General features: G+C 51.0%; 3 protein-coding genes across 15 annotated transcripts in view; 2 read left to right on the top strand and 1 right to left on the bottom strand.

The window, feature by feature from the left end:
* Positions 1-12,211, top strand: part of fryb (furry homolog b (Drosophila)) — a 31,586-nt gene extending 19,375 nt beyond the window's left edge. For 2 of the 4 annotated variants that reach the window (XM_061298973.1, XM_061298975.1), the window contains exons 36-62: positions 198-301; positions 597-688; positions 858-951; positions 1,012-1,231; positions 1,462-1,583; positions 1,690-1,877; positions 1,951-2,045; positions 2,631-2,829; positions 2,901-3,122; positions 3,234-3,432; positions 3,501-3,598; positions 3,671-3,841; positions 3,922-4,062; positions 4,160-4,345; positions 4,406-4,570; positions 4,671-4,745; positions 4,853-5,026; positions 5,749-5,943; positions 6,244-6,384; positions 6,465-6,676; positions 6,763-6,967; positions 7,071-7,220; positions 7,288-7,386; positions 7,715-7,798; positions 9,863-9,973; positions 10,051-10,280; positions 10,343-12,211. In XM_061298973.1, the coding sequence (XP_061154957.1) occupies positions 198-301; positions 597-688; positions 858-951; positions 1,012-1,231; positions 1,462-1,583; positions 1,690-1,877; positions 1,951-2,045; positions 2,631-2,829; positions 2,901-3,122; positions 3,234-3,432; positions 3,501-3,598; positions 3,671-3,841; positions 3,922-4,062; positions 4,160-4,345; positions 4,406-4,570; positions 4,671-4,745; positions 4,853-5,026; positions 5,749-5,943; positions 6,244-6,384; positions 6,465-6,676; positions 6,763-6,967; positions 7,071-7,220; positions 7,288-7,386; positions 7,715-7,798; positions 9,863-9,973; positions 10,051-10,280; positions 10,343-10,601 (4,231 nt within the window). In that variant the 3' untranslated portion in view covers positions 10,602-12,211. Of the gene's footprint in view, positions 1-197; positions 302-596; positions 689-857; positions 1,232-1,461; positions 1,584-1,689; positions 1,878-1,950; positions 2,046-2,630; positions 2,830-2,900; positions 3,123-3,233; positions 3,433-3,500; positions 3,599-3,670; positions 3,842-3,921; positions 4,063-4,159; positions 4,346-4,405; positions 4,571-4,670; positions 4,746-4,852; positions 5,027-5,748; positions 5,944-6,243; positions 6,385-6,464; positions 6,677-6,762; positions 6,968-7,070; positions 7,221-7,287; positions 7,387-7,714; positions 7,799-9,862; positions 9,974-10,050; positions 10,281-10,342 lie in introns of all 4 variants that reach the window. The other 2 variants (XM_061298972.1, XM_061298974.1) reach the window with 1 other exon arrangement.
* A 75-nt stretch (positions 12,212-12,286) lies between these two features.
* Positions 12,287-14,743, bottom strand: LOC133167890 (zygote arrest protein 2.L-like). Of its 3 annotated transcripts, none has more exons than XM_061298986.1 (4): positions 13,270-14,743; positions 12,869-13,016; positions 12,671-12,745; positions 12,287-12,557 (listed from the first exon to the last, which is right to left on the bottom strand). In XM_061298986.1, the coding sequence occupies exons 1-4, from the start codon at positions 13,789-13,791 to the stop codon at positions 12,406-12,408; spliced, it is 897 nt and encodes a 298-aa protein (XP_061154970.1). In that variant the 5' UTR covers positions 13,792-14,743; the 3' UTR covers positions 12,287-12,405. The 3 variants fall into 3 exon arrangements, with proteins under 3 accessions (XP_061154970.1, XP_061154971.1, XP_061154969.1); XM_061298987.1 differs by having other exon boundaries at positions 12,293-12,557; positions 12,924-13,016; XM_061298985.1 differs by having other exon boundaries at positions 12,298-12,557; positions 12,845-13,016.
* Positions 14,744-14,841: 98 nt separating this feature from the next.
* On the top strand, positions 14,842-25,691 carry pds5b (PDS5 cohesin associated factor B). Of its 8 annotated transcripts, none has more exons than XM_061298978.1 (35): positions 14,842-14,982; positions 16,332-16,460; positions 16,526-16,729; positions 16,800-16,886; positions 17,012-17,109; positions 17,184-17,310; positions 17,542-17,622; positions 17,697-17,837; positions 18,069-18,184; positions 18,255-18,349; positions 18,599-18,744; positions 18,815-18,966; positions 19,034-19,147; positions 19,230-19,311; positions 19,382-19,430; positions 19,519-19,658; positions 19,773-19,888; positions 19,957-20,062; positions 20,205-20,365; positions 20,480-20,603; positions 20,678-20,836; positions 20,942-21,010; positions 21,148-21,284; positions 21,856-21,979; positions 22,048-22,252; positions 22,335-22,449; positions 22,537-22,669; positions 22,743-22,862; positions 23,048-23,110; positions 23,199-23,344; positions 23,435-23,507; positions 23,609-24,012; positions 24,286-24,366; positions 24,516-24,612; positions 25,533-25,691. In XM_061298978.1, exons 2-35 carry the CDS (start codon positions 16,353-16,355, stop codon positions 25,575-25,577), a joined length of 4,218 nt encoding a protein of 1,405 aa, XP_061154962.1. In that variant the 5' UTR covers positions 14,842-14,982; positions 16,332-16,352; the 3' UTR covers positions 25,578-25,691. The 8 variants fall into 8 exon arrangements, with proteins under 8 accessions (XP_061154962.1, XP_061154963.1, XP_061154960.1 ...); XM_061298979.1 differs by having other exon boundaries at positions 25,173-25,691; XM_061298976.1 differs by lacking the exon at positions 25,533-25,691 and adding an exon at positions 24,706-25,166.
* The last annotated feature ends 248 nt before the right edge of the window (positions 25,692-25,939 follow it).

Here is a 25,939-nt window from a genome sequence, read left to right as displayed (position 1 = left end):
TTAAGACGGGAGCAAGGATCACTCGGGTTGGAAAGCTGCTGAAAGTGAAAATGTCATTAGGCAGGGACGTCATCAAAATATCATGCTAGCAAAATGCTTTGTCCGTGAAAATTGTGCCCCACGATTACATTTTTGATTTTGAAGTGTGCGTGCATGTGTGTGTGTGTGTGTGTTTTGGTGTGTGGGCGTGTTTTTAGGTGTAATGTGGCCGTCATTTTCATGACAGAAATGGTGGTGGATCACAGCGTGAGAGAAGACTGGGCTTTGCACCTTCCCCTGCTGCTGCACGCGCTCTTCTTGGGTGCCAACAAACTCACACATGCACACACGCACATAGATTGCATCCAAGTCTTGTATTACACAAGACTCACTAATAAGATGAGACATGAAATGATGGCGTTGGTGTTTGACAGTGAGGTCTACCGCTCGCATGGCAGCACCCAGAGAAAAGCACACGTGGTGTTGTGCGGCTGCAGACAACTCCCCGCAAAACACTGCTATGAATCAACCGAGTCCATCTTAGCTCTCAAAAAATGGGTCTGCCTTTTTGGTTTGAGGCTGCGAATTGTTGAGCGTCATGATTGTGTCATTGTCAGGCCTGGACCACTACAGACCGGAAGTCTACGAGCACAGCAAGCGCCTCCTTCTGCACCTCCTCATAGCGCTGTCGTGTAACAACAACTTTCAGGTGAGGCTCGGAGGGCTCTTCTTTCTTCAGCACCCAACTTTCCACCTCCCTCCAGCACCCGATTTCAGCTTTCTCTCCTCCCCACCTTCCTCATGTACCCGATTTCAGCTTCCTCTCCTCCCCACCTTCCTCCAGCACCTGACTTGGGCTTCCTCTCTTCTCATTTCAGGTGATCGCCTCGGTCTTGATGTTAACCAGAGAGAGCAGCGACAACAAGACCCTGACCGTCAAGTCCGGCCACCACAGCAACCGCCGGCGCTCCAGTAAGACCCTTGCTGTCCGTCCTCCGAGCGCTTGGGACAAACAGCCCACGTCGGTTTCAGACGTGCCTGACTTCCTGCGGGAGTGCCGGGTGTCGCCCGCGGCCGATTCGGGCCTGGGCTCGGCGTCCGACTCATCCTCGGCCAGCCTGGGTGGTGTCAGCGCAGCGGGCAGCGTGGCCAACCTTCCCGTTGTCACGCCAGACGACCTGGAAGACCTGGAAGACGAAGGCCACGAAACGGACGAGAAGACCAACAAACTCATCGAGTTCCTCTCCACCAGGTACGCGCGCATCACCCTTTGCTATGACAGCGGCAAAAGTAATCTGTCTTGTTGATTTTCTTGACAAGTGCAGATCAAAAATGCTTTTGGGAATGATTCATTCCGAGCGGCCACTTAACACAACACACTGGGGGTGGGGGCGTTCTAAAAGTGTACACGTTCTAACGTGCTGCGTAGTGTTATCGGTGCCAGATGCCTAGTGCCTGGAGTAAAGTGTTTTTGTTGCTCAGAGCCGTGGGGCCACTATGGGTGCACGAGGACATCACACCCAAAAACCCAAACTCCAAGAGCACCGAGCAGCTCTCCAACTTCCTGCGCCATGTCATCTCCGTCTTCAAGGAGTCTAAGTCAGGTGAGCGTGGATACAAATTTGCCAAAAGGAAAGGTACAAACTTGGATCCAAGCAAAGACATCTAAGACTCCCACCGTAAGAGTGCCGACTTCTGATTGCGGCACAGACTTCCACCTGGAGCAGCAGCTGAGCGACGTGGCGCTGCAGACTGCGCTGTGCAGCTCGTCTCGTCACTACGCCGGTCGCTCCTTCCAGGTGTTCCGGGCGCTGGGGCAGCCCATCAACAACCATGCCGTGTCCGACCTGGTGTCTCGCCTCGTAGAGGTGGTGGGTGAGCACGGGGACGAGGTGCAGGTGAGGGGCTCACCGCCAAGAAAGGGGCTGGGACCACTTCCTCCACTCCAGCTAGCCTCTTTGTGTGTGCCAGGGCTACGTGATGGAAGTGCTGCTCACGTTGGAATCGGTGGTGGTCAACCTGGCCGAGTGTCTGAAGAACAGCGACCTAATGGCGGCGCTCACCAGGTTACCATCTGCACTTACACACGTTCATCAAATGCAAACGATTGCAAGTAGGCTCGAGTGCGCCCCCGACAGTGCTAACCTAGCGCTCCGGGACTGCTGACGCTGCTAACAGGCGGTCTGCCGATACAACACGTGCAAGATTGATGGAGGATATTTTTCTCCTACAGTCACGCTTGTTAGGGTTGACAAATTATTTTGAACGTATGATTATCTTGGAATGTTGACTAGAATCATTAACTTAATGATGTGGGAACATTCTTGCTTAGTTATCTAAAATGCTCCTCTAGTATCTGTTTCCACAACCTTGTAAAACAAAGAGGTAAGACCCTCTGCACTGATTAACCGGTTTGCGGGGTGACCACCGAAACATGTTCACTCTCACCCCCAGCCTGCTTTCTCTCAATAAATATTCTCTTGCAAGAGGCAAAAGTTAGACTGCTTTCAAGCACCACTGTACACAGGGTGCTGATGGATTTATCGACTTGCAAGCGTAAAATGGACAAACTGTCTCACGTGTGGTTCTAGCATAAAAGATAGAGTGGGAAAACTCTATCAAAGCTAACACGCTGTCATGCTCACTCACAGGACGTCGTCTCCCGACTTTGCACTGAGCGACAAGCTGATGAACCGGAAGAGCACGGGACAGCTCAACTTCCCCAGCCCGGGGCTGGCGGCCCTGTCGTCTCAGCGCCACCAACGCTCCTACTCGGTACCTAAAAAGTTTGGCGAGTGCGGCTACCAGTCCGGCGAACCCCCTCGCAGTGCCACTCTGGACCGTATTCAGGCAAGGATTTGCTGGTTTTGCACATTTGGCACGCCCATTTGCGTCACGTGGTCTTGCGCATGTTTTGCCAGGCCTGCACCAGTCATGGCCTGGCACGGGCGGCCAGGGGCCCGGGCTCCTGTGCCTCCTCCACCAATCGCATTGATCCCAGCGTCCTGTCAGACCCTGCCCACGTGTCGCACCCGTCTTCCATACTGGCCACTGTCTTCTGGGTGGCAGTCTCTCTCATGGAGTCGGACTTTGAATTTGAGTACCAGATGTCACTGCGCCTGGTGCACAAGCTCCTGTCCAAGGTACGGGCTGCCCGCTCAAGCATCAGAGGAGGCTGAGCGCAGCGTGCCGTGGCTTCTGAATCGACGAAGACGCACTTCGGACTCTGCATCCTTCTGGACTCTATTTGCCAGGTGCCTTTGGACCGGCCAGAGAACCGTGAGCGTTTGGAGAAGCTTCAGGCTCAGCTGAGGTGGAGTGGCTTCTCGGGCATCCAACAGCTCCTGCTGAAGGGCTTCACCTCCCAGGCCACATCCGACCTCACCCTGCAGCTCTTCTGCCAGCTCACGCCCGTCTCCCGCGTGCCGGTGGTGGACAGCTCGCAGTCTCTGGGTAGGACAGTCCGTCTACGTCGCCTTCTTTCCGCATGGCAGCACTGACTGGAGCTGGCCCTGCCATAGGTTTCCCGCTCAACGTGCTGTGTCTGTTGCCGCACCTGGTGCAGCACTTTGGGCACCCCACGCAGTTCTGCAAGGAGAGTGCGGAGAGAATTGCACAGGTGAAGGATACGCAACCTCATGTTAGCTTTTGGCTGGAGCACATCCATCATCTGCTCCTTCCCGGCCGGCAGGTGTGTTTGGTGGAGAAAAACACCAAGCTGTCCCACCTGGCCCACGTGATGACGCTGTACAAGACGCGTTCGTACACGCGGGACCCCTTCTCCTGGGTCAGCGTAGTGTGCCGCTACCTCCACGAGGCCTTCTCCGACATCACGCTCAACATGGTCACCTACATGGCGGAGGTGCGGGCTCTCAGTTGGCATGTGCTGTGGCGGCGGCGCGCCCGTGTAACCGTCCATCCGTTGCTGGCCTGTCCTTGCAGCTACTGGATAAAGGCCTTCCCCCCATGCAGCAGTCGCTCCTGCAGATCATCTACTGCTTGCTCAGCCACATGGACCTAAGCGCCGTGCACGTCAAGCAGTTCAATGCCGACGTCACCAAGACCATCGAGAAGTTTGTGCAAGTCAGTGTCCGTCAATTGGGAGAAAAGAACCACAAGAAGAAAAAGCAAGCCAGCTAGCCAACAGACAGTTTGAGCTGAAAAGTGCACGTCCCCACAGACGGTGCACTGGAAGGACGCCCTGAACATTCTGAAGTTGGTGGTGTCGCGCTCGGCCAGCCTGGTGCACCCGGTGTATGGCCAGGCCCACGGCGACATCTCCAACCTGGAGGTGAGCAGAGTGTGGGACGGCTCGGCCAAGGCGCTGCCTGGGAAAACCCTGGACTTCACCTTCGACATCTCCGAGGTGAGGACGGCTCCCGTAGGATTTTGAGGCCACTGTAGCTGACGCCGCTTCTCTTTGCAGACGCCAGTGATTGGGCGGCGCTTCGACACGCTCCAGGGCTCCGGCGTCAGGGAGGGCAAGGCCCGAGCCATGGCCGTCACCTGCAGCACCTCGTCCACCTCTTCGGGGTCAAACTCCAATACCATCCTGGTTCCTGTCAGCTGGAGACAACCTCAGTATTCTCAGGTCGCTACCCAATCTAAAATGTGTTTTTAAAAGCTGTTTTTGTCTTTGTGCCCTTTGCAAGGGTTTGACTTTGATGATTTTGTTTCCATCTCTTCCTCAGAAGCGGACCAGAGAGAAGCTGGTGAACGTTCTTTCACTGTGTGGACAAGAAGTTGGACTGACCAAAAACCCTTCAGTAATCTGCCTCACTTTCCTCTGGGGCGACGGTGGAGTGCTTTTTGTGGGCAACGGCGGAGTGCATTTTTGTGGGCAATATCTCTGCCTTTTCTTTTCCACCATTAGGTGATCTTTTCATCCTGCGGCGACCTGGACATGATGATGGAAGTGCGTGAGAGCGGCGTGTCGTCGGAGGAGGGCGGCACCAGGGAGGATACGCTGGAGGACACGGCCAGCGAGCAGCAGTTCAGAGTTTTCAGAGACTTTGACTTCCTGGATGTGGAGCTGGAGGACGGAGAGGTGAGCTCAACCAGCCCGGGCTTCTTTTATGTTAACCTCTCATTTTCTCATCAAGGTAATATGACTTCATCCCCCCCTACAACACAAGTACACCATATATTAGAAATGTTGGCTTTATGGCTCTCGCTGTCTGTCTCTGTCTAACCGAGTGTCTCTCCCCCACCCCACCCCCCACCCCTCCCCCGCGGTGCCCAGGAACTCCAGGTACGTTTTGCTCACATTCAGCATTGACATGAGCTTTTACTCTCACAGCTGTGGTGGTCCTTGGGCTCTTTTGCCAATGATTCAAACAAGCACGTGGGGCACATACATCCCATTGCTCGTGTAAAAGTTGCAAAACAACAGGACGTAAGCTCACAAAAGTGAACACACCTTGATAAACATTTGATGATGTCTCTTCCTGGGACTACACTGGAGAAATGAGCACATTGTAAAGTTGTCAGTGCACAATTACTATAGCGGTGTGAATTTCCTGCACCCTACGTACGAAGCCACTTTATCAATGTCGAAAGCGCAGGCAACAAAAGTGAGCACACCTCTATGTGAATCTGTCGACCGGCATATTTGTGACTCGACGTTTGCGCTCGGCGGTGGAACAAACCGAGGCGTAGGCCTCATCGACACGAATCTTAATGAGTCAACATTGGGCGCCGTCACCACTTCTCCCTCTTTCTTCACTTCCCCTCCCCGCTGGATGCTGTTCTTGTGTGCGTTCCCTCAAGGGCGAGACGGTGGACAACTTCAACTGGGGTGTGCGGCGCCGATCCCTGGACAGCACCGAGCTAGGCGACCTGCTGGAGGAGAGCCAGCATTCGGGGAGCACGCCTAGCCTGGGACACGAAGATCCCCATGATTCCGAGGAGTCCTCCGAGGAAGAGGAGTCTTCCGCCAGCCGGAGCCTGTCGCATTCGCAGCTGGTGCGTAGGACCCGCTAGCGCCACGTAATGGAGTCAATGGTGTTAAATGCTGACCCAGATCACAACGCTTCAACATGGCTCTTTTGCACCAAGGTGGCAACAAAGCTCAACTTGTGTCTAAAAGAACCTACTCTCCATAGTTACAAACATAGTTTGCAGCCCCTCCAGAGAATGTGCGACAAATCCAGAAAGAAATATTTCACGAAAATGTATATCCAAAACAATGACTGACTTTCCCCGAATTTTTCAAGGCGTCATATGCTGTGTTTGTCGTCCCACACTGCCGATTTTCGCTTGCAGACCAATCCGTCTCCATCGGACGAGACCAACCGCACGGACTCTCTGTCCACGTCATACAATACGTCTGCCGAGCCGCAGTCCTTGGGCGTCGCCGCACCGGGCCCGGGGGTACTGCTGCATGACCACCTCAGTGGCCTCCATGTAGGAGTCCGTGCAGCACTTTGCAATGGCTGGGACAGTTTGTTTGTGTGCGCTGACGGTGTGCACTGTGTCCTCGGCAGGCGAGATCGTGCGGCGGTGACGACAACGACACTCAGGCTCAGGACGACGAGCTGTCCCTGAGCACCAACGAGCTCGCCGCTGGCTCCGACTGCGGGGAGAGCTTCACCTTGGAGCTGACGGGGCAAGCGCGGGTCTGCACATCTCCTCTGGAGCGTCGGCCTGACTATTGCCAACCGCCGCTGGACTTTCTAGACCCCAACAGTCTGCCCAGGTGAACACCATATTTTGGCGCAAGTTCAAATGAACTTGCTAGTGACCGATCTAAGAGGATGCTAACCCAGTCAACCGCGGTGACAGTCTACGTGACAACGTGGATGACTTGGAGGACCTGGGCTTCCCGCCGCCGCCGTCCCCGTTTTTCTCCGCCATCTTGGCCGCCTTCCAGCCGGCTGTATGCGACGAGGCAGAGGAGGCGTGGCGCTGTCATGTCAACCAGTTGGTGACCGACTCGGACGGCTCCTGCGCCGTCTACACCTTCCAGGTCTTCTCGTCACTCTTCAGGGTGAGGCCCCCCAAATATTTTTCCTGGCTCAAATGGAGGTCGATTTGGAAAAGCATGGCTCCCGATCTGCTTTCCCGCCTTCTTGTCATCTCACCTTTTTAAGAACCTCCAAGGGAAGTTCTGCACTTTGACCACGGACGTGGCTTCCTACCTTGGCGAGGGCTTGAGGGGAATTGGTTCCAAGTTCCTCAAGTCCTCTCAGATGCTGACCTCCTGCTCGGACTGCCCGACCATATACATTGATGCAGACACCGTGAGTTCTACGTGCTTGCCGTGAGGCGCTTGCTGCCGACATTGGGTTCACATCTCCTGCTTTTTAGATCATGTCTTATGGCCTCCTGGAGAAGATGAAGTTCAGCGCGCTGGAGCTTCAGGAGTACCTGGACACCTACAACACAAAAGAAGACGCGGCAGTCACGGTAAAACTTTTAGAGCGGCATTGTGTGTGGAACCGCTGTTGAAATGTACTCCGGGCCGATGGCCCAGAGCAGACCTTGTACGGGACTTCTGGAACGAACAGATCCGGTTGCCACCTTGTAGCACAGCAATTATGGTACAGCTTCTGCACCCAAGAACGAAAGGTTCCTGGAACGGAAATTGGCGAGAATTAAACAGGAACCAAAGGGGTGCAAATGTTCTTGAAACTATCAAAAAGTATCAACTGAAAATCCACGCAAGGGCCAGCACACAGAATGTTAACCGCGATGGCAAGATGACCCTAACCCTGTCCTTTGTTGTGTTCTTCAGTGGCTGCGCAGCTGTAAGGACACATTTCCCAGGTGCCCCGGCGACGGTGTGGTCACGTGCCAGCCTGGAGACTCTGAAGAGAAAGTAGGCAACTCTGTCTCTTCATACTCGGTTCCTGTTTGTGCTGGTTTAACACCTTTTTGTTTTGACAGTGCTTACAGTAATTTAGATAATGGACCAGTTCTAAGTTCGGCTATATTTGTAGTGGTGATAGAATAAGCAAGATAAATGACCACAGACCAAGGTTTGAATTGAACTGCCGGCTTATTTTAGTAGAGAAAATAGTTGACTTACAGTTTACAAACAATAGACATACAATTTACATTTAAACTCAACGTTAGTTGAAGAAAATAATTTCCCTCTCAGTTAAACTTTTCAGTTTAAGGAATTTCAATTTCAACCCGGGTTGTTTTATTAATTCTAAGGTTCAATCTGTTTAGTTACCTCACTGTATGTTGTTTGAATAATATTCAATACAGGTAAGTAATTCGAAAGTAATAGTAAATCTAATTTGAGTTCAGTTAAAGCCACTTTTAAATTCCCACCATTTCACTGATTTTGTTCAAACTAATCAATATTTCAATAACACCATTACAGCATCATCACATATATAGTTCACAAAAACAAAAGTGACAAAATGTACAAAACTCAAAACAATTCAGCAAAAGACTGAACGACTTTTGATATCCAAATGTCTCTATATCCCTTCAGTTGGCTTCTCCTCATTTTCCTGAATAGTCAATCAATCCTTTCCGAATCCACTTCGGTGTAGCAGTGGAAAAAAATGGATAGATCCTACCAGGTTCGATGAACAACGTCCAGCAAGTGCTCTCCGCTCCTGCGTGAGAGACAATTCAAAGGCCTCTTTGGTGGCTCGCCATCTTGCGACTCGCACAAGAAATCAGCTTCGTTATTAATTCAAATGTTTCTGAACCAACCCTTGTGAATCAAGTCCCGTTCCGCACTTAGTGCATCACCAAGGTGAAAAAAAGTTTGAAAACAAAAAAATAAGTCCATCAAATACAAAAACTTTATATAATCCTGTGTCACTTTCTCTCTTCCCTTTAGTTTAACGGACTTACTCCCGTATTTAGTGCACCTTTGTCGTCATCCCAAAAAAAAAAAAAAACGGCGGGAAAAAAAAAAAGTAGAGTTCGCATTTTTGGTCACATGGGTCTTTTTATTACGTCATCATGTCTCCTTCAAAATAAAAGTGAATGTTCACACTTTTGTCATTTTAACAAATACAAAACATTAATAAAATAATGAATTTGTATTGTTTTAATAATTTACATGCTTTTAATCTGTGTTGGTCTGTTTAGAAGATATTTACAATGTACTTTCTTTATGACTGTTTTTATTAACAGGCTCTTATTTTACAAGACTATGTTAACCTGGGTTACATCGGGCTTTGTCAACAATCTGAATTATTTGTGGCGGTCGTGGCTCAGGCAGTAGAGCGGGTCGATTAGTAACCGGAGGGTTGACGGTTCTACCCTAACTTTGTCACAGTCACGTGTCATTGTGCCCTTGGGCAAGACACTTAACACACCTTGCCTCCAGGTCACCATTGTAAATGAGAAAGTGTTCTCAATTGGCTTACCTGGTAAAACATTGAGAGAGAAAAAAAACAAAACTAATTTCTTTCGGAAGTGATTTGTTCACTGAAAAGATTCATTCTTTTTGAGCAAATCGTTCACTCATTCAAAACATTGAACATAAAAATAAATACATAAATAGCCAGATTCGGTCTGCTTTTAGTCTTGACAAAGTCTTGAGTCTGCCCTTTAGTCCAAGTCACCGGATGTCTCAATCGTGTCTGTTTGTCAAAGAATGATAAACGTGTTCAATTGCATTTTGTTTGATCACCAAGCCACCAAAAGTAGCAAACAGAAATATACCCCGGCCCCCGTCATTGAGCGGAAGCTAACGCTAGTCTGGGGGAGTCTGTGTCTGACTGATGCTAATGTCTTCCTCTAACACGCTCTCACACTCTAGCAAATGGAGTCTCTGGCCGTAAGTTCTTCTTCTGCTTGCTATGGCGCTTGTGATTTCAGCATGCGCGCTGCAATCGCGTTGATGCCGTTGTCGCCGCCGCCGCGGTGGTGCCCTTCACGTCCCAACCGGTGTTCCGCTTGACTTTTGCAGCAACTGGAGTTGTGCCAGAGGCTGTACAAGCTGCACTTCCAGCTTCTGCTGCTCTTCCAGTCCTACTGCTCGCTCATCTGCCAAGTTCACGCCATCAGTTCCGTGCCCGAGGTGAACATAATTCCACGGGAGTAGCTGGTGCGTGTCCTTCCTGCAAAGAAATTCCGTTTGTATCCTTGTCATTTTAGCTGCTCAACATGTCCCGGGAGCTGAGCGAGCTCCACTGCTGCCTTCAGGCGGCGGAGGCAGCGGTGGCCAGCGACCTGGAGCGCGAACACCCGGCCCACTCACTTCACGCCCACGTGGCTGCGATGGCCGTGCCCACTTTCCCATCGTCGGAGGCGGCGGTCAAGGCCATCCTGGAGTGTCTCAGGAACCACGAGTTCACCAAGGCCGTCCGCTACATTCAAGAGTGCAGGTAGGCAAAAAAGGGAGCAAATGGGGAATTAGAGCCACATTCGAGGTCTATGCTCGTTCCAGGCGGCGGTGGCCTCACAGCGTGTTCGGTGGTGGCGCCGAGAAGGAAGTCCAGACTCTGCTCAATGTGTACTTCCGGCACCAGACTTTGGGCCAGACGGGCACCATCGCCCTGGTGGGCTCTCGTCAGGACCTTGGCCTGATCTGCTCCAAGCTGCTGGAGCTCAACGGCGAGATCCGTGACATGATCCGCCGCGCTCAGGGCTACCGCGTGGTCACCACCTACCTCCCCGACTCCAGCGCCTCCGGCACCAGCCTCTGACAGTGGAGCCAGCCACCTCCCAGCGACGCTTCCCGGCGCCTTCTCTAAGCGCTTCTAGACTTTCCCCCGGTTGTTCTTTGTTTGCCCGCCCACAGTAACGTTGCAATGAAATCTGCCCAAAGCCCGACATACAGACCTGATGCTAGCGCTAACTGCGACGCCAAGACGAGGACGGCCGTCAAGGCCCCCGTCCCAGATTTTCCCCATTGCACTAAACCAGGGGTCACCAACATGGTGCCCGCGGGAACCAGGTCGCACGTGAGGACCGCATGAGTCGACTGTTCTAAAATTAGCTAAAATAGCGGCACTTGTCAGTGATCTGCATCTATTGATTTTACAGTCAAACCTCAGTTTTCGAACGTCCCGGTTCTCGAACAAAACGGCATTCGAACAAAAAATTCTAGATTTCTTTTGCTTCGGTGGTCGAACAAAATTTGGCGGTCGAACCTCGCGAGAGGAGCCGGGAGAACCCGAGAAAACCCGACCGCGCTGACTCCGTTGTTATTGTATTTTCGTTACTTTGAGGATTGTATTAACCCCTAATCATGCCTCCAAAGAAAGCAAGTGGGAGCAGTAAAGCCATCCTAAAACACAAAGACGCTCTTAAAGCACTGCGACAGTGAGCGCCCGGCGCGCTGCGGTTGCGCGATCGGACCAAATTAAGCTCCCTGCGCACTGAGGTCCACTTAAATTTTGGAAAGTACATCAGTACTTTAAAATTATTTTCTAAATTTTAGCGACGGCTTTGTTACAATAATGCGACCAGTCTTGAAAAGGAATAATTTTTTTTCCATTATTTGTCATGGGAAAAATAGATTCGGAATTCGACCGATTCGCTTCTCGAACCGCCTTCTGGAACGGATTGTGGTCAAAAACCAAGGTTTGACTGTATTTTTGCTATTCTTGTTAAAATCACAGTTACAAGTGAATTTGAAACGACAATAACACGTAGTGAAAGTCAAATTGAGCAAATTGGCTATTTCAGAAGTGTGTGTCAAACTGGTAGCCCTTTGCCTTAATCAGTACCCAGGAAGTACCTCTAGGTTTAAGAAAGGTTGGTGACCCCTGCAATAAGCAGACCCACAAGAGGAAGCGTTAGTCTACTGTAATAAACAGCACACTGGAAAAACTTGACGCGAGGTGACAAAAACGACAGACTTTCTGCGTTACCGCCACCCTAAACCCTGTAGCACCTTAATACTGTCACACCTCCAGCCCTCCCCTCCCATTCCACGCTTAACCTGGATGTCAAAACTGTAGCAATTTCGGTGCATCTTTGTATAGATTAATAATTGTACGTGCGGCTGCTGACATTCAGCACTGACAAAGTGTGCGACTGCTGATCACTCCCCCGCGTCCCGCATCAGTCATGTGACCTGCATGCGTCCCAGAGGGTGTGTTGCAAATATTTATTAGTGAGAAATATGAAACTTGATTTGTTTGACTGCGCTGCTGAAGTATGTTTGGAGCATGCCGACGAACAGGAAGTTGCACATTTTTCAAAATAGAAAACAAGCTTGTTCGATACAAGTTGGTTTTCTCCACTTTGTAAATACTTTTACAGCCGTTGTGTGACAGCCTTTTCCGTTTAGAGTAAAAGTTGAAACAAAGCATTAGTTTTCTCACAAAGCTAACCCTCATTTGGGTCGCAGGTGAGCAGCAAAAAAACCCAAATTTTTTTTCTCCAGTGCTTTATCAAGTAACAAGACAACAATTCAGAGTCCATCCTTGAGATGCACTTAGTTTATTCTGTGGAAAAACGACAAGGAGAGGTGGAGAGCGCCCGCCCAACACGTCATGGCCGTCACAACATCAGACAATGTATTTGAAGCTGTAGGTGGCGTCGCAGGAGAGCTTGGTGCCCCGGCATCGGCAGCACAGATCCTGTCGGTGAGGCCTGGTCATGTTGATGTGTCTCTGCTTCTTCTCGCAGCTGCAGCACGTCTCGGAGCAGCCCTGGAACACCACACGGTGAAGGTGCGCACTTCTTTCATATTGACACCACATGCAAGTGTCAAAAATGCAACACAGGAATGACACGCCTTCCTCAATCATGCAGCTCTGCCTACCTTGCATATGATGGACTCCACTCTGTAGGGGTTGAAGCCCACCTGACACTTCCGGCAGAGCTGCTTGTAGTACACCTGTGGTGATGCATCACATGGTTAATACTCATGGAATAATTAACATTCAAACAAGCCAGGTTTCAAATCAGTTACACTTTTCAGGGTAATTTATCTCACTCTTTTTCTGCAAGTTGCAAGAACCTTGCATTTGAACAGGGGTGTGCAGACTTTTAGTGTCCTCAGTCGGTGACTTAACCTTGTTGGTTCCCGAGATGCACCACACGTAAGCACTCTCCCACCGGATGTTACACTTTTTGCAGTGGAAGAAGCCGTACCTCTGGTCCAGAAACTACACAGCACAGACACACACATTCACATCGTAAATGAGTTGACCCACTGAATATTTAACACCACACCAATATAAATTAGTTTAGCTGTGTAAATTGCACCCACATGCACATTTCTTCAGCCCTTCTGTTATACAAGAAGTATGCACTGTACGTGAATGTAGTTTTTGTTTTAAACCTAGAATGTCGCCGGTGCATTTTTTTCCAGATCCTATCACTAATATCAAATGGACATTTTGGGAGAACGACAAAAACCTGTAAATTGGAGCCCCTGTTGGCCCGATGAACAGTGGCCTTGTGGACCTGTTCCGGATGTTTGCTCCCCTCCTGCTCGTGCTCCTTTTCTTCGTCACGCGCCTCTTCCTCTGCGAGCTCCGTGTGAAAGCCGCGCTCGAGCACGGGCGAGTAGATAGACACCGGTCGGGTGAAGAAGCGCAGCTGGCTCACTGAAGGAGTCTTGTCGCTGCTGTCCCTGTCCTCCTCTTCCTCCCCCCGCTCCCCCGAGCCAAGCAGCGTCTTGGGCCCCAGGGAGCACTGCACTGTCTTGTCCACTTTGGCGTTCACTTGCACGCCGCAGTCTCGGGTTCGGGCTGCGGGGGCCGGCCAAGCCTGGCCCAGGATGGCCTTGCACAGCTCCAGGTAGTTGACACCGTGCGGCGTCACGAAGCGCGCCTCCCGCTTGGGCCAGCAGACACTCCCCGGGGTCGGGATCGGGCTCGCGGCGGGTGCGCACACCACGCCGTAGGGCGGAGGGAAGGTGGTCGGGAAGCCCTCCATCCTGGAGCCACGGAGTGAAAACTGAGAAAGGCGTGCCCGTTTGGGTTTATACCACGTGATTAGACGGAGCGGACGCCAATTAGCTGATTGGGGACTGGGCCAGTGTTCCAAAGTTCCTTTAAGTGGAATGGAAGTGTGGTGAATGGTCTTTGTTGTTTCGCTGGTCTCCAAAAAAACACTCAGTGGACGATGGCTGGTCCAGGTAAGGAAGCACTTCGGTGACACACGGCTGATTGGGAAAAGATTTATTCAACCAATGTCAAAGTGATGTCTCTCCAAAAGTTAGGGTGGCCCCAAGAGCAAAGATGTTTCAGCTCTTCGCGCTTCTTGCTCTTGCGCCCCTTGCGCCCTTGCGCGCCTGCTCTTGTCCTTCGCGCCTTCCGCGCTCCTTGCCCTTCGCGCTCTTTCCTTTCTCTCTATCTGTTCTCCCCCATCATTTGTACCTCGTAAGACCACAGCTGCGGTCCGAGTCTCACTCTACTGGTTACTACCAATGCCCTTAAAAGGGCATGGACAAAGGTCACGGACGAATGGCCCTTCCATATTCTAAGTACCTACACATTGCTGAAACTAGATCTTCTCTGTACCGCAAAAATAGCTTAGGGTCTTCTCACTGCTGCAAGGTCGCCATTTAAGGTGACATACAGTGACGCATAGAATCCAAAATTTACCTCAGAAGACTCTGGATTTTTAGAAATTGGCCATTCTTAGGTTAGAATCGCTGAATCAAATGCTTATCTTAATACAGTTTAATCTATATTATTTCCTGGATACTAAAGTACATACGGTTTCTCATTTGTGAACTCTTTTGTCACTATTATAATTTTTAAATCTCTGTTTTCTGCAGCGCGTGCGATGGGCTTCAAAATGTTGTGTTGGAGCGCCCCCATCACATTACTACGTTTGGCTTGAGACAAAATCAAACATCGATTCACTTTATTTTCAGGCAGGTTTCCTTGTATTTTTTATTTTTTTTACGGGAACTTCAAAAGTCATTCGCTGCAACTCTCCCAGTAAGACTTTTGATTGAATCGCGAGCTTCCCCGGAGCGCCTGCGGGGGACGCTCCACGCCCGGCCGGGGATGCTAGACGATGCAGTGAACGCTCGCTCGCATATTGGCGCCATTTTGGAGCCAGGAGGGGTAAAATTGCAGCAGAGGACGGCGGCCGAGCTCAATTCAACACAAACAGGTAGCGTAGCGAAACGCCGCCATCGCCGCCTGCATTGCAGTCTAATACATAAACACCACCGTGGCTCGCCGGCGCGCACTGGAGATACCTGGGGGGGGTGGGGAGGTGGGAGGGGGGCAAGACTCTGCTAAGACGCCCCGCTTGAGCCGGAGCGCAGCCCGCCTGGGTCCGCAGCCTTGTGCAAGCCTCGCGGCTGAGAGCGGTGGTTGGTCCTCATCCCTCTTGGATCACATTGATTCCGTCGCGCGCGAGTATCGCCGAGTCTCCCGGGTGTTGAACCGGCGGCGGTCGTGGGGTGTTTGGCGAGGAGGCAGCGGCTACCCGCGGGGATGTTTTTGTTAGTGGCCGTCCGTTCGCCCTCTCTGTCACCACAGAGCTTCGTGCCGCTAGCTGCGTTAGCTCCACTGCTAGTGACGGTTAGCCACCTAGCTGCTAGCTGAGATCGGCTAGCTGCATTTCCTCTCTTAGATTCAAGGTTAGGGTTTTAAAAGCTCCCCGAGGCTGCTCGGTTCCTCACGTAAATTAAAAAAGAAAGCTTTCTTTTCTTTATTTTACATTTGAATTCTATCGATTCTCTCGAATTTAAAGCTTTGCTAATGTTCAATTTAACCCTCTGAACAGAACACGAGGCTAATTTGTTCTGCTTATTTTTGACTTTTTTCATCGCAGCAATATTCACGCATGTATTCTTGATTTAATAATTTAGAAGTAAGCAGAGAAGAGCGCATATCAACGGCACAATTTGAGAGGTATTACAATGTAAATTTAGTCTACATCAGAAAATAAATCAAGATGTTTAACATTCATGAATGCAAATCAATAATAATTTGACGCTACTGTTATTCCTGCAAAGGATATTATTGTTATTCCTATATCAAATATAATTTCTTGATGCAGTAATTAATACCTTTTTAGCACAGTACAGCAGTCCGTGAACATTTTTGTGAGACCTCAGAATATTTTTGGAAGGAGCGGCATAGAAACAAATGCTCATTTGTGGGACAGGGGCTCCCTGAAAATGTTTGTTTTTATCTAGCAATAATCAAAGTCTGCGTAGTTAACTGACACAGCTGTGCAATTGACAGTTAGTGGTTGGGTAAATGGAGCGCGCTATCTTCCCCTACTGCTTGACCTACCCCTAGTGGCCAAAGTGCTTTCGGGACAAAGCCTCGCGTTCACGTGTCTTTATGCACAAGGACCCGCTGGCCACCAGTTAAGGTGCCAGGACAAGGACACTTGGTCAGTTGACGGTCAGCGCCTTCGGTCCTCGGATGACCTGCTCGACCAGTTATTGTTGGATTAATTGTTTTGGTTATTATTCTGCTGTTTGTTTCCGTTTCTGTGTTCAGGCAGCAAAGGGCATCCAAAGGATGGCTCACTCTAAAGCTCGAGCCGCAGACGGGAAGGTGGCCTACCCCCCGGGGGTGAAGGAGATCTCTGACAAGATCTCCAAGGAGGAGATGGTCCGCCGCCTCAAGGTGAGCCCTCCCTTGCGCTTCTTTCGATTGAGTCTGCGGTGACGTCCTTCGTCATCTTCCTTCAGATGGTGGTGAAGACCTTCATGGACATGGACCAGGACTCGGAAGAGCAGAAGGAGCTCTACCTGAACCTGGCCCTGCACCTGGCCTCTGACTTTTTCCTCAAACACCCCGACAAGGATGTGCGGCTGCTGGTGGCGTGCTGCCTCGCTGACATTTTCCGAATCTATGCTCCTGAGGCACCTTACACCTCCCCCGACAAGCTTAAGGTGCCGCTGCATCCGGCTACCGGGGTCCAGTTTCCGCTACCTCTGCTTCATGGGTTCTCTTTTCCCGCAGGACATTTTCATGTTCATCACCAGGCAGCTCAAAGGTCTGGAGGACACAAAAAGCCCTCAGTTCAATAGATACTTCTACCTGCTGGAGGTGCGCGCCGAGCACACCACTTTCACCGTTCTCTTCCAACACATTTGTCCTCTGCGTCAGTCGCTGTCATCGACTGAAATCTTATGATTGCTTTGTTCCTCATGCGCAACATTTTTTCTGCGCAGAACATTGCCTGGGTCAAGTCGTACAATATCTGCTTCGAGCTGGAAGACAGCAACGAGATCTTCACCCAACTCTACCGCACGCTCTTCCAGGTCATCAAGTGAGTCCTTCCCGCCGCTTCCGCCCGAGCACCTTTTCATAAATGACTCCCCACTCGCCCCTTTGTTTCCATAGCAACGGCCACAACCAGAAGGTGCATATGCACATGGTTGACCTGATGAGCTCCATCATCTGCGAGGGGGACACCGTATCCCAGGAGCTGCTGGACACAGTCTTGGTCAACCTGGTGCCAGCCCACAAGGTGTGTCGAACATACTCAGACGCACGGGACGGGCGCACACGCATGCTTGTGTTCAGTACCCCCCCCCCATTCTCCCATTCACTGAGCCACCTGCAGCTGAGTACTCTGTTCCTTGAATCTTAGGGTTATTGAAGAATAAGAAAAAAAAAATATATATATATATATATAGATCATTAATATACACTCACACCTAAATATGACCCATTATTTATATGTGGTCTTTGCACGCAGAATTTGAACAAGCAAGCGTACGACCTGGCCAAAGCGCTGCTGAAGAGGACGGCTCAGGCCATCGAGCCATACATCACTAACGTGAGATCGGTTCCGCTCAGAATCTTTTCTCCCGCGTGTCATCGATAGGCGCCTAACGTCTGCGCCTCGTTCAGTTCTTCAACCAGGTGCTGATGCTGGGCAAGACATCCGTGAGCGACTTGTCCGAGCACGTCTTCGACTTGATCCTGGAGCTCTACAACATTGACGGCCACCTCCTGCTCTCCGTGCTGCCCCAGCTGGAGTTCAAACTCAAGGTAGAATTGAGCAAAAGGCCTTTTGAAAGGGATGTTTTTGTCACAGGCGCAATGGGGCCACACTCACTTGCCTGTTGAGCGCTATTAGTGGGAGAGATTTCAGTCTGTGTAATGTTGCCAGCAGCGTCTCAACGGCAGACGGAGAAAGCTCATTCAGCGCTGTCCCCCTCCCTCTCTCGCTTTCCTTCAATTTCCATTTCGGTGAAGGACTTTCTCTGTCTCTCTGTGCAGAGTAATGACAACGACGAGAGGCTGCAGGTGGTCAAGCTGCTGGCCAAGATGTTTGGCGCCAAGGACTCTGAGTTGGCGGCGCAGAACAAGCCGTTGTGGCAGTGCTACTTGGGCAGGTAGATCTCAGAAAGCCAAATCAATGCGGTGGCCGCCGTCCGACTCCAACACCGGTGTCCTCTCGCTAAGGTTCAATGACATCCACGTGCCCATCCGACTGGAGTGCGTCAAGTTTGCCAGCCATTGTCTAATGAACCACCCTGACCTAGCTAAAGACCTCACAGGTATCCGACACGTCCGCCAGCAAAAAAATGTGCGCGTATACAAACAGCCTCGAAATATGAAAAGAGCATGTCGTGCGCTCCACCCACTTTGGATGTGGTCTCCCTAAAAAGGCGGGCCTGTCTTTTGAGCACAACGCAATCCAATCGTGGCTCGTTTTCAAATTCATCAGCGTTCACCGAGATGGGTCAGCTTGCCAAAATTGCAGACTTTGTACGCGCGGCTCCTTTTGTTTTTGCATGTGTCGGCAGAATTCTTAAGGGTACGTTCGCACGACCCGGAGGAGGCCATCCGCCACGACGTCATCGTCTCCATCGTCACCGCCGCCAAGAAGGACCTCTCTCTGGTGAACGACGCCCTGCTCAACTTTGTCAAAGAGCGTACCTTGGACAAGAGGGTAAAGAAGCGTCAGCTGAGGCTTGACTTTTGAACAAAGGATTTTATTTACTGCGTGCCTCCCCTCTCAGTGGCGTGTACGCAAGGAGGCCATGATGGGCTTGGCGTCAATCTACAGGAAGTACTCGCTGCAGGGTGAGGGTGGGCGTGAGGCGTCCAAGCAGATCTCCTGGATCAAAGACAAGCTGCTTCACATCTATTACCAGAACAGCATCGACGACAGGTGCAACAGTGGTCGGCAACGAGCTGACGTGGGCTTTCCTGACACCCTCCCTCCTCCTCAAATACAGGTTACTGGTGGAACGCATCTTTGCCCAGTACATGGTCCCTCACAGCCTGGAGACGGCAGAGAGGATGAAGTGTCTTTACTACCTATACGCCACTTTGGACACTAATGCTGTCAAGTGAGTTGTACCCACAGACAGACTGACGGACGCCCTTCCTTGTTACACATTGACCAACGCTGCATGAATTCTCTCCCCACAGAGCCCTGAATGAGATGTGGAAGTGTCAGAATCTACTGAGGCACAACGTCAAAGACCTGCTGGACCTGGTCAAGAAGCCCAAGGTGGGTGCCACAAGCCTGGATCCTCACACTTGAGGCAAGCGAGTGTGTTTATTTGTCTTGCTTCTTGTAGTCTGAAACTTCCAGCAAAGCTGTTTTCGCCAAAGTCATGGTTATCACCAGTAAGGAGGCACTTCTTGAGTACTTTTTCTGAGGGAGCCGTCTTCAAAGTTCCCTAAGGTGCCCGTTGTGTGTGCGCATGTGTGTCAGGAAATCTTCCAGATCCAGGCAAGGCTCAAGATTTTGTCAAGAAGCTGGCCCAGGTGCTGGAGGACGACGAGCGGATCCGAGACCAGCTGGAGACGCTGGTCGGCCCTTCATGCTCCTGCAAGCAGGCTGAGTTGTGTGTGGTGAGTTCTAGGGCACGTTAGCACACAAGTCCAGCTTTCTCGCCTCGTCGGCAGCTCCGAGCAGACGGCACGGGAAAAAAAACGTTTTCTTTTTCTTTGTTTTTGCCAATTCAGCGAGACATCACAAAGAAACTCGGCAGTCCCAAGCAGCCCAGTAATCCTTTCCTGGAGATGGTTAAGTTCCTTTTGGAGAGAATTGCTCCCGTGCACATCGACACAGAGTCCATCAGGTAGTCGCAGAGCGAGCTGTGGGCACCCGTTAGCCAAAAAGGCGAAATAAATCCCGCTGTCTTGGCAGCGCTTTGATCAAACAGGTCAACAAATCCATAGAAGGAACGGCTGACGATGACGAGGAGGGTGTTCTCACAGACAGCGCCATCAGAGCCGGCCTGGAACTGCTTAAGGTAAAAAGTCAGTCAAGGAGGTCTCACTCGCCACCCATTCGTTGACCTTTCCAGATACACACCTTTGCCCCAAGTCAGAATCGAATCGGTAACCCGAGTAGCGTGCCTGGATAATTTGAGATGTCCTTCCGGCGGCTCCCAGGTGCTGTCCTTCACGCACCCAGTGTCCTTCCACTCGGCCGAGACCTTCGAGTCCCTGCTGGGCTGCCTGAAGATGGACGATGAGAAGGTGGCCGAGGCGGCGCTGCAGATCTTCAAGAATACAGGCGGCAAGATGGAGGAGAGCTTCCCGCACATCAAGTTGTATGTGCCGCGCTCGCTCTGCAGCCTTTGACGAATGCTGCTTGTTCTTGCTTGTGCGCAAATGTTCCTGTCGGCCGTCAGAGTTTCCTCTGATTCTCGGCTGCCTCCCTTTAGTGTCTTGCTGCCGGTGCTGCAGTCCAAAGCCAAGCGGGGCCCGCCTCGTCAGGCCAAATACGCCATCTACTGCATCAATGCCATGTTTGCCAACAGAGACACTCACTTTGCGCAGATCTTTGAGGTCAGTTCACATTGTGGCAAGCTTGCTTCCGCACGGAGAACTCGACTCAGCGCTTGCGCGTCTCTGGTGCGTAGCCGTTGCACAAAGGTCTGGACCCAGCCGACCTGGAGCAGCTCATCACCCCTCTGACCACGCTCGGTCACCTGGCCCAGCTGGCCCCCGAGCAGTTTGCCGCCCCCCTCAAGTCTCTGGTGGCCAACTTCATTGTGAAGGATTTGCTCATGAACGACAGGGTACGTACGCGTCAAGGTGCCTTTTTGGAGGCACAGCACACCACCTGCCTGTAAATTTGAAGCAAGGACTGCCAAAAGGATGGGCCACCATGATTTTGTTTGTAGATTCCAGGCAAGAAGACCACCAAGCTTTGGGTTCCCGACGATGAGGTTTCTCCCGAGACCATGGCCAAGGTTGGTGACTCAGCAGGTCCCTAAATGTGGAAACCCACACGCAAACAAACAAACAAACAAACAAAAAAGAAACAATAACCAAGCAGTTCCCACTTGTGGCGAATCCGTCTGATTATGTGAACGCTGTGATGTTTCAGATCCAGGGCATCAAGCTGATGGTGCGCTGGCTGCTGGGCGTGAAAAACAACCAGAGCAAGTCTGGCAACTCCACGCTGCGCATGTTGACGGCCATCTTGCACAGCGACGGAGACCTCACAGAGCAAGGGAAGATGGGGTACGAACGCACGCCTAATGTATCTTTAAATTTGTTTACCGTTTTTTTCCATGTATAATGCGCAAAATTTAACACATTTATTGTCCTAAAATCTGGGGTGCGCATTATACATGGGTACAAAAAAAAAAAAAAATTTTTTTTTTTTTTTAAATCCGGGTATGATACGGAGGCCGCCATTACAGATGCGCTTTCTTCTCTGCTGTTCACGTCAAACACACTCCATACGAACACAATGCTCTCGCATCAGATGCTTGCTCGATCATCTGCTTGTTTGCTGTCACAATGTACCCTACACAAATCCGAAACATTTCTTCGCTATCGAGTTTGCTAGCGCATGCGCAGTGATACTGACCGGCAGAATAACATCCGGTTGTTCCCAAAGATCTTTTTTCTGAAATAATTTTACGTTAACAGACTTAAGTAGGAGTCAAAATTTGGGTGCGTATTATACATGGGTACAGGCTTTTTCCAGTATCAACATTCCATTTTTAGGGTGCGTATTATACATGGGGGCGCATTATACATGGAAAAAAACGGTACTTGATTTCAATCCTCATTTGCTTATTGTCAGCAAACCCGACATGTCGAGGCTCCGCCTGGCCGCCGCCTGTGCCCTGCTGAAGCTGGCCCAGGAGCCGTGTTACCACAAGATTATCACGCTGGAGCAGTACCAGCTGTGTGCGCTGGTCATTAACGTACGTGGGCTCCACCGACAAACTGTGTCCGGGCTTCCCGAGCGACAGTCTTTTTTTGTGACTTTTAGGATGAGTGCTACCAGGTGCGTCAGGGCTTTGCGCAAAAACTGCACCGGGGCCTGTGCCGCCTGCGCCTCCCTCTGGAGTACATGGCCGTGTTCGCCTTGTGTGCCAAGGACCCAGTCAAGGAGCGGCGAGCTCACGCGCGCCAGTGCCTGGTCAAGAACGTCAACATTCGGCGCGAGTACCTCAAGCAGCATGCTGCCATCAGCGGTGAGCGCCGGCAAGCGGACTGTCCCGGCCTTTGGAACGAATGGCCTGGCCGTAACGCTCTGATGATTTGGGATCCAAACAGACAAGCTTTTCTCGCTGCTGCCCGAGTATGTGGTGCCGTACGCCGTCCACTTGCTGGCGCACGACCCAGACTACGTCAAAGTGCAGGACATCGAGCAGCTCAAAGACATCAAAGAGTGAGTTCAGCCGGCTGTTGCTTTTCCTTTGCAGCGGGCGGGCAGCGCCCTTTTCGCTTTTGACTCTCCTGTGCCCTTCTACGCCAGAGCGTTGTGGTTTGTGCTGGAGATCATCATGGCCAAGAACGAGAACAATAGCCACGCCTTCATCAGGAAGATGGTGGAGAACATCAAGCAAACAAAAGACGCACAGTCGCCCGCTGACTCCAAAACCAACGAGGTAGCTGTTGCCGCGTCCTCCCTCACTCCTGTCTGAAGCTGACAACGCGCCGACCACCTCCCTCCCCCGGCAGAAACTGTACACGGTGTGCGACGTGGCCATGCACATCATCATGTCCAAGAGCACCACCTACAGCCTGGAGTCGCCCAAAGACCCCATTCTGCCCAGCACCTTGTTCACAAAGCCCGATAAGGTTGCCACCGCTATCCAAACATCATTAAATCATCTCCTAACATCACATTTCAAAGTTGAATAGAAATAGTTTTCTTGTTGCTGGGCAAAGTTCGTAAAGCTCCATCAAAGTGTGGGCATGACCCACTAAGCATGAGCGACAGTTGGCTCATACTTGTTGCAATTAAAGTGCGCTTCTCATTTCAGAATATCAGCAACACAAAATATTATCTTCCGCCTGAGATGAAGTCGTTCTTTGCGCCAGGAAAGGTGAGTGCGCCTTTGCAGTCATTGTCCAGAAAAGGTGAGTTTTGCTGTCGTCGTCGTCCTCATCATTCTGACGCGTCATTCTGCGCAGCCCAAGTCTGCCAATGTCCTGGGCGCTGTCAACAAACCGCTGTCGTCGGCCGGCAAACAGATCCAGAGCAAAGCGTCCCGCATGGAGACAGCCAGCAATGACGACTCCTCCTCCAGTCCGGGCTCGCCACAACGCGGCAAGAGCAGGTAGAGGCCATGCCCGGCGGCGGCCCCGTGAACTGCAGCCTCATTTGGACATTCTCATTTGTCAGCTTTTGTCATTTGTTGTCCTCTCAGGCACGACAGCGCTGAAATGGACCACAGTGAAAATGAGGACTTGAGCAGAAAGCGAGCGGACAGCGCCGACAAGGTAACACCAAAAACAAAATGACCTCAACATAGCCAACAACATTGGCGGGAGCTGACGAGGAATAAGAGTTAGGTTTTGTCCAACTCTTGGTGTCTTTCCAGGAGAGTGAGAAGCCTCGTGGTCGCAAGCGCGGCCTGACTGCTGGCGACGCCGCCGACATCAAACGCGGACGCAAGAAGGCCACGACCGTGACGGAGGCTGAGGACATGTGGGGAGATGAGGACAACAGGCCCGAGGACGAGCAAAACAATCCTCCCAAGAAGGGACGCAGGGGGCGGCCCCCCAAGGCGGCCGCATCGGGCAATCAGGATGCATTGCCCGCCAAAGGGAAGAGAGAGCGCAAGAAGGCAGCGCCGCCCCCAGAGGACGACGATGACAAAGAGGACGACGAGGAGAGGCCCGACGAGGACGACGACGACGAGGAGGACGGTGGTGGCGGCGCTGAGAATGTGGAAGTCAAGACCCGGACTGGACGACAGGCCAGGACTCCCAGACGATCGCAAAGGTGAAAACGCCAATGAAGTGCCGTTTCCTGTAGTGTCTTGGCCACCAGCGGCCAGTAAAATACATGGTTTCCCTTAGTCCCTTTTACCACGACAGAACATATCCATTTGCCCGAGGCCTGTGAGTGTTGTTTATTGTTCGCTGCATAAGTTGTGTTCAATTGCCGACATTGATGCGATATCTGCTGAGAGGGTTTTCTGTTCTACGTTAGCATTCAGCTTGGCCAACATTTGAAGTTGCTATGACATATTTTTGTTGTTCGTTGGCGCGCCAGCTCCGACGTGGCGGAGTTGACGCCGCAGAAGAGGAGAGGACGACCGCCCAAGTCGGCGCAACCTCCCCCCAAGAAACCCACGTAAGCCCATGCTTTGGACAGCATGAGACTTTACAGGGCTGATGAACTGAATTCTTTAGTAACCAAAAACAAAATCTTACCTGATGTGGACAATGGCTTACTAACTGAATTTGTTTGATTGCTAGAAATGTTTCTTTGTTTGAATTAAGGCGGGGAGGACGGTCAAAGGGGGGAGCCGCTAAAGACGACTCTGAGGACGAGGAAGACCAGGAGGATGACGAAGTGCAGGAGGAGCCCACACCTAAGGTTGGCAAAAAATACCACTGCTCACCTTAAGCGCTAACGTGCAACGGTCGACATGTTTACGATGTTAATGTCTGACATGTTTCCATTGTTTAGGACGGCAGTTTCCTATATGTTTGGCAGTTCAGCATTAAAACGCGATTGCGTCGTCAGCCCAAGTATTGACTCAACTCAAAGGGACAGCGTGTAGGATTTTTTTTGCCATTGTGTGGTCAGTTGCAAGTGCGTGCATTTAGAAACGATCGCAGTTTGTGAGCTGTGTGACATCACAAAAGACTTGCGCAAGTGACAGCATAAGCACTTTGCGTTTTTGAGACATTTGAGACAATGATCCCATTGTCTCCGTCATCATATATGGCAACCTACGTCCTATGACTCGCCATGACCAGATGGGAAAGAAATGTGCGAAGGTTGACGCCATATGAGGTTTGGTGTCATCCTTTTCAAACGAGAAGTGGCTTTTTAAAAAGTGTCCCTTTAAGACGCATCGAGGTTGTTTGCGACGTTTATTGGACATAGTTTGTGGCTCCGTTCAGGCTCCTTACAAGCTGCTTTTTTCTCAGGGTCGCAAAAAGGCGGCGGGCCGAAGAAGATGAGTTAGCCGGCGGCTGAGGGCTAAGGAACGAAATCTGAAATATGGACAAACCACACGAACTTTTCATACGTGCTTTATGGCCACTGCCGCACGGGCTTGTACGCATGCGCACCTCGGTAGTTGCTGCGTCCCACTTCCTACTCGTTGTGTTCCCGCCCCGGCTGCGTCGTTGTTGGCCTGATGTGAGTTAGTTAGATGTTCATTTTTAGCACAACGATACAATCAATGTGCTTGTAAATACGTAGTTTCTTTCTGTGTGATTCATGTGTTGGTGTTTGTCGTGTTCGATGCTGACTGCAGGGGACGCTTGCCTTATTGTTGTTACTAGGAAAAAAGCAAAGCTTCCCCCATGGCTTTCCTCCACCTGTTCTGAAATGGATCACCTGTTTTCGTGCGGCCCCCTTTCAAACATGTTTTGTTTTGTTTTGTTTACAACCTGTACATTAACAAGACTTTTTTTACCGTGGATTAAAAAATGTAAAAAAGATCATTAGTTTATTTGAAGTCTTGCTTTGTGTCTGGAAAACATGTCACTTTTTTTCTATTACAATTTGTGCAAATTTCGATTGTAATCAAATTACTTAATTGTCATTGACTGTAACAGTCGAGCGAATGACTTCCACCAGGCCTTCTGCACACAACTCGAATGCTTGGAACGGTTGTCATGACATTTTTGAAAATTTGTATTTTGGTGCAGGGTCCCTTGGATGAGGTCAGAACGATCTTCTCTCGTCA

Source organism: Syngnathus typhle, linkage group LG15 (genome assembly GCF_033458585.1).
Source record: "Syngnathus typhle isolate RoL2023-S1 ecotype Sweden linkage group LG15, RoL_Styp_1.0, whole genome shotgun sequence".
NCBI lineage: Eukaryota > Metazoa > Chordata > Actinopteri > Syngnathiformes > Syngnathidae > Syngnathus > Syngnathus typhle.
This window is presented reverse-complemented; position numbering and strand designations above follow the sequence as displayed.

Coding starts and splice junctions, on each gene's coding strand:
- LOC133167890 (XM_061298985.1), bottom strand. CDS start 13,791: ATGGAGGGCTTCCCGACCACCTTCCCTCCGCCCTACGGCGTGGTGTGC. Junction 12,746..12,844: donor TTGCAACTTGCAGAAAAAGA/GTGAGATAAATT, acceptor GCATCACCACAG/GTGTACTACAAGCAGCTCTG. Junction 12,558..12,670: donor TGGAGTCCATCATATGCAAG/GTAGGCAGAGCT, acceptor GTGGTGTTCCAG/GGCTGCTCCGAGACGTGCTG.
- pds5b (XM_061298976.1), top strand. CDS start 16,353: ATGGCTCACTCTAAAGCTCGAGCCGCAGACGGGAAGGTGGCCTACCCC. Junction 21,011..21,147: donor CTCCCGAGACCATGGCCAAG/GTTGGTGACTCA, acceptor GTGATGTTTCAG/ATCCAGGGCATCAAGCTGAT. Junction 23,345..23,434: donor CCACAACGCGGCAAGAGCAG/GTAGAGGCCATG, acceptor TTGTCCTCTCAG/GCACGACAGCGCTGAAATGG.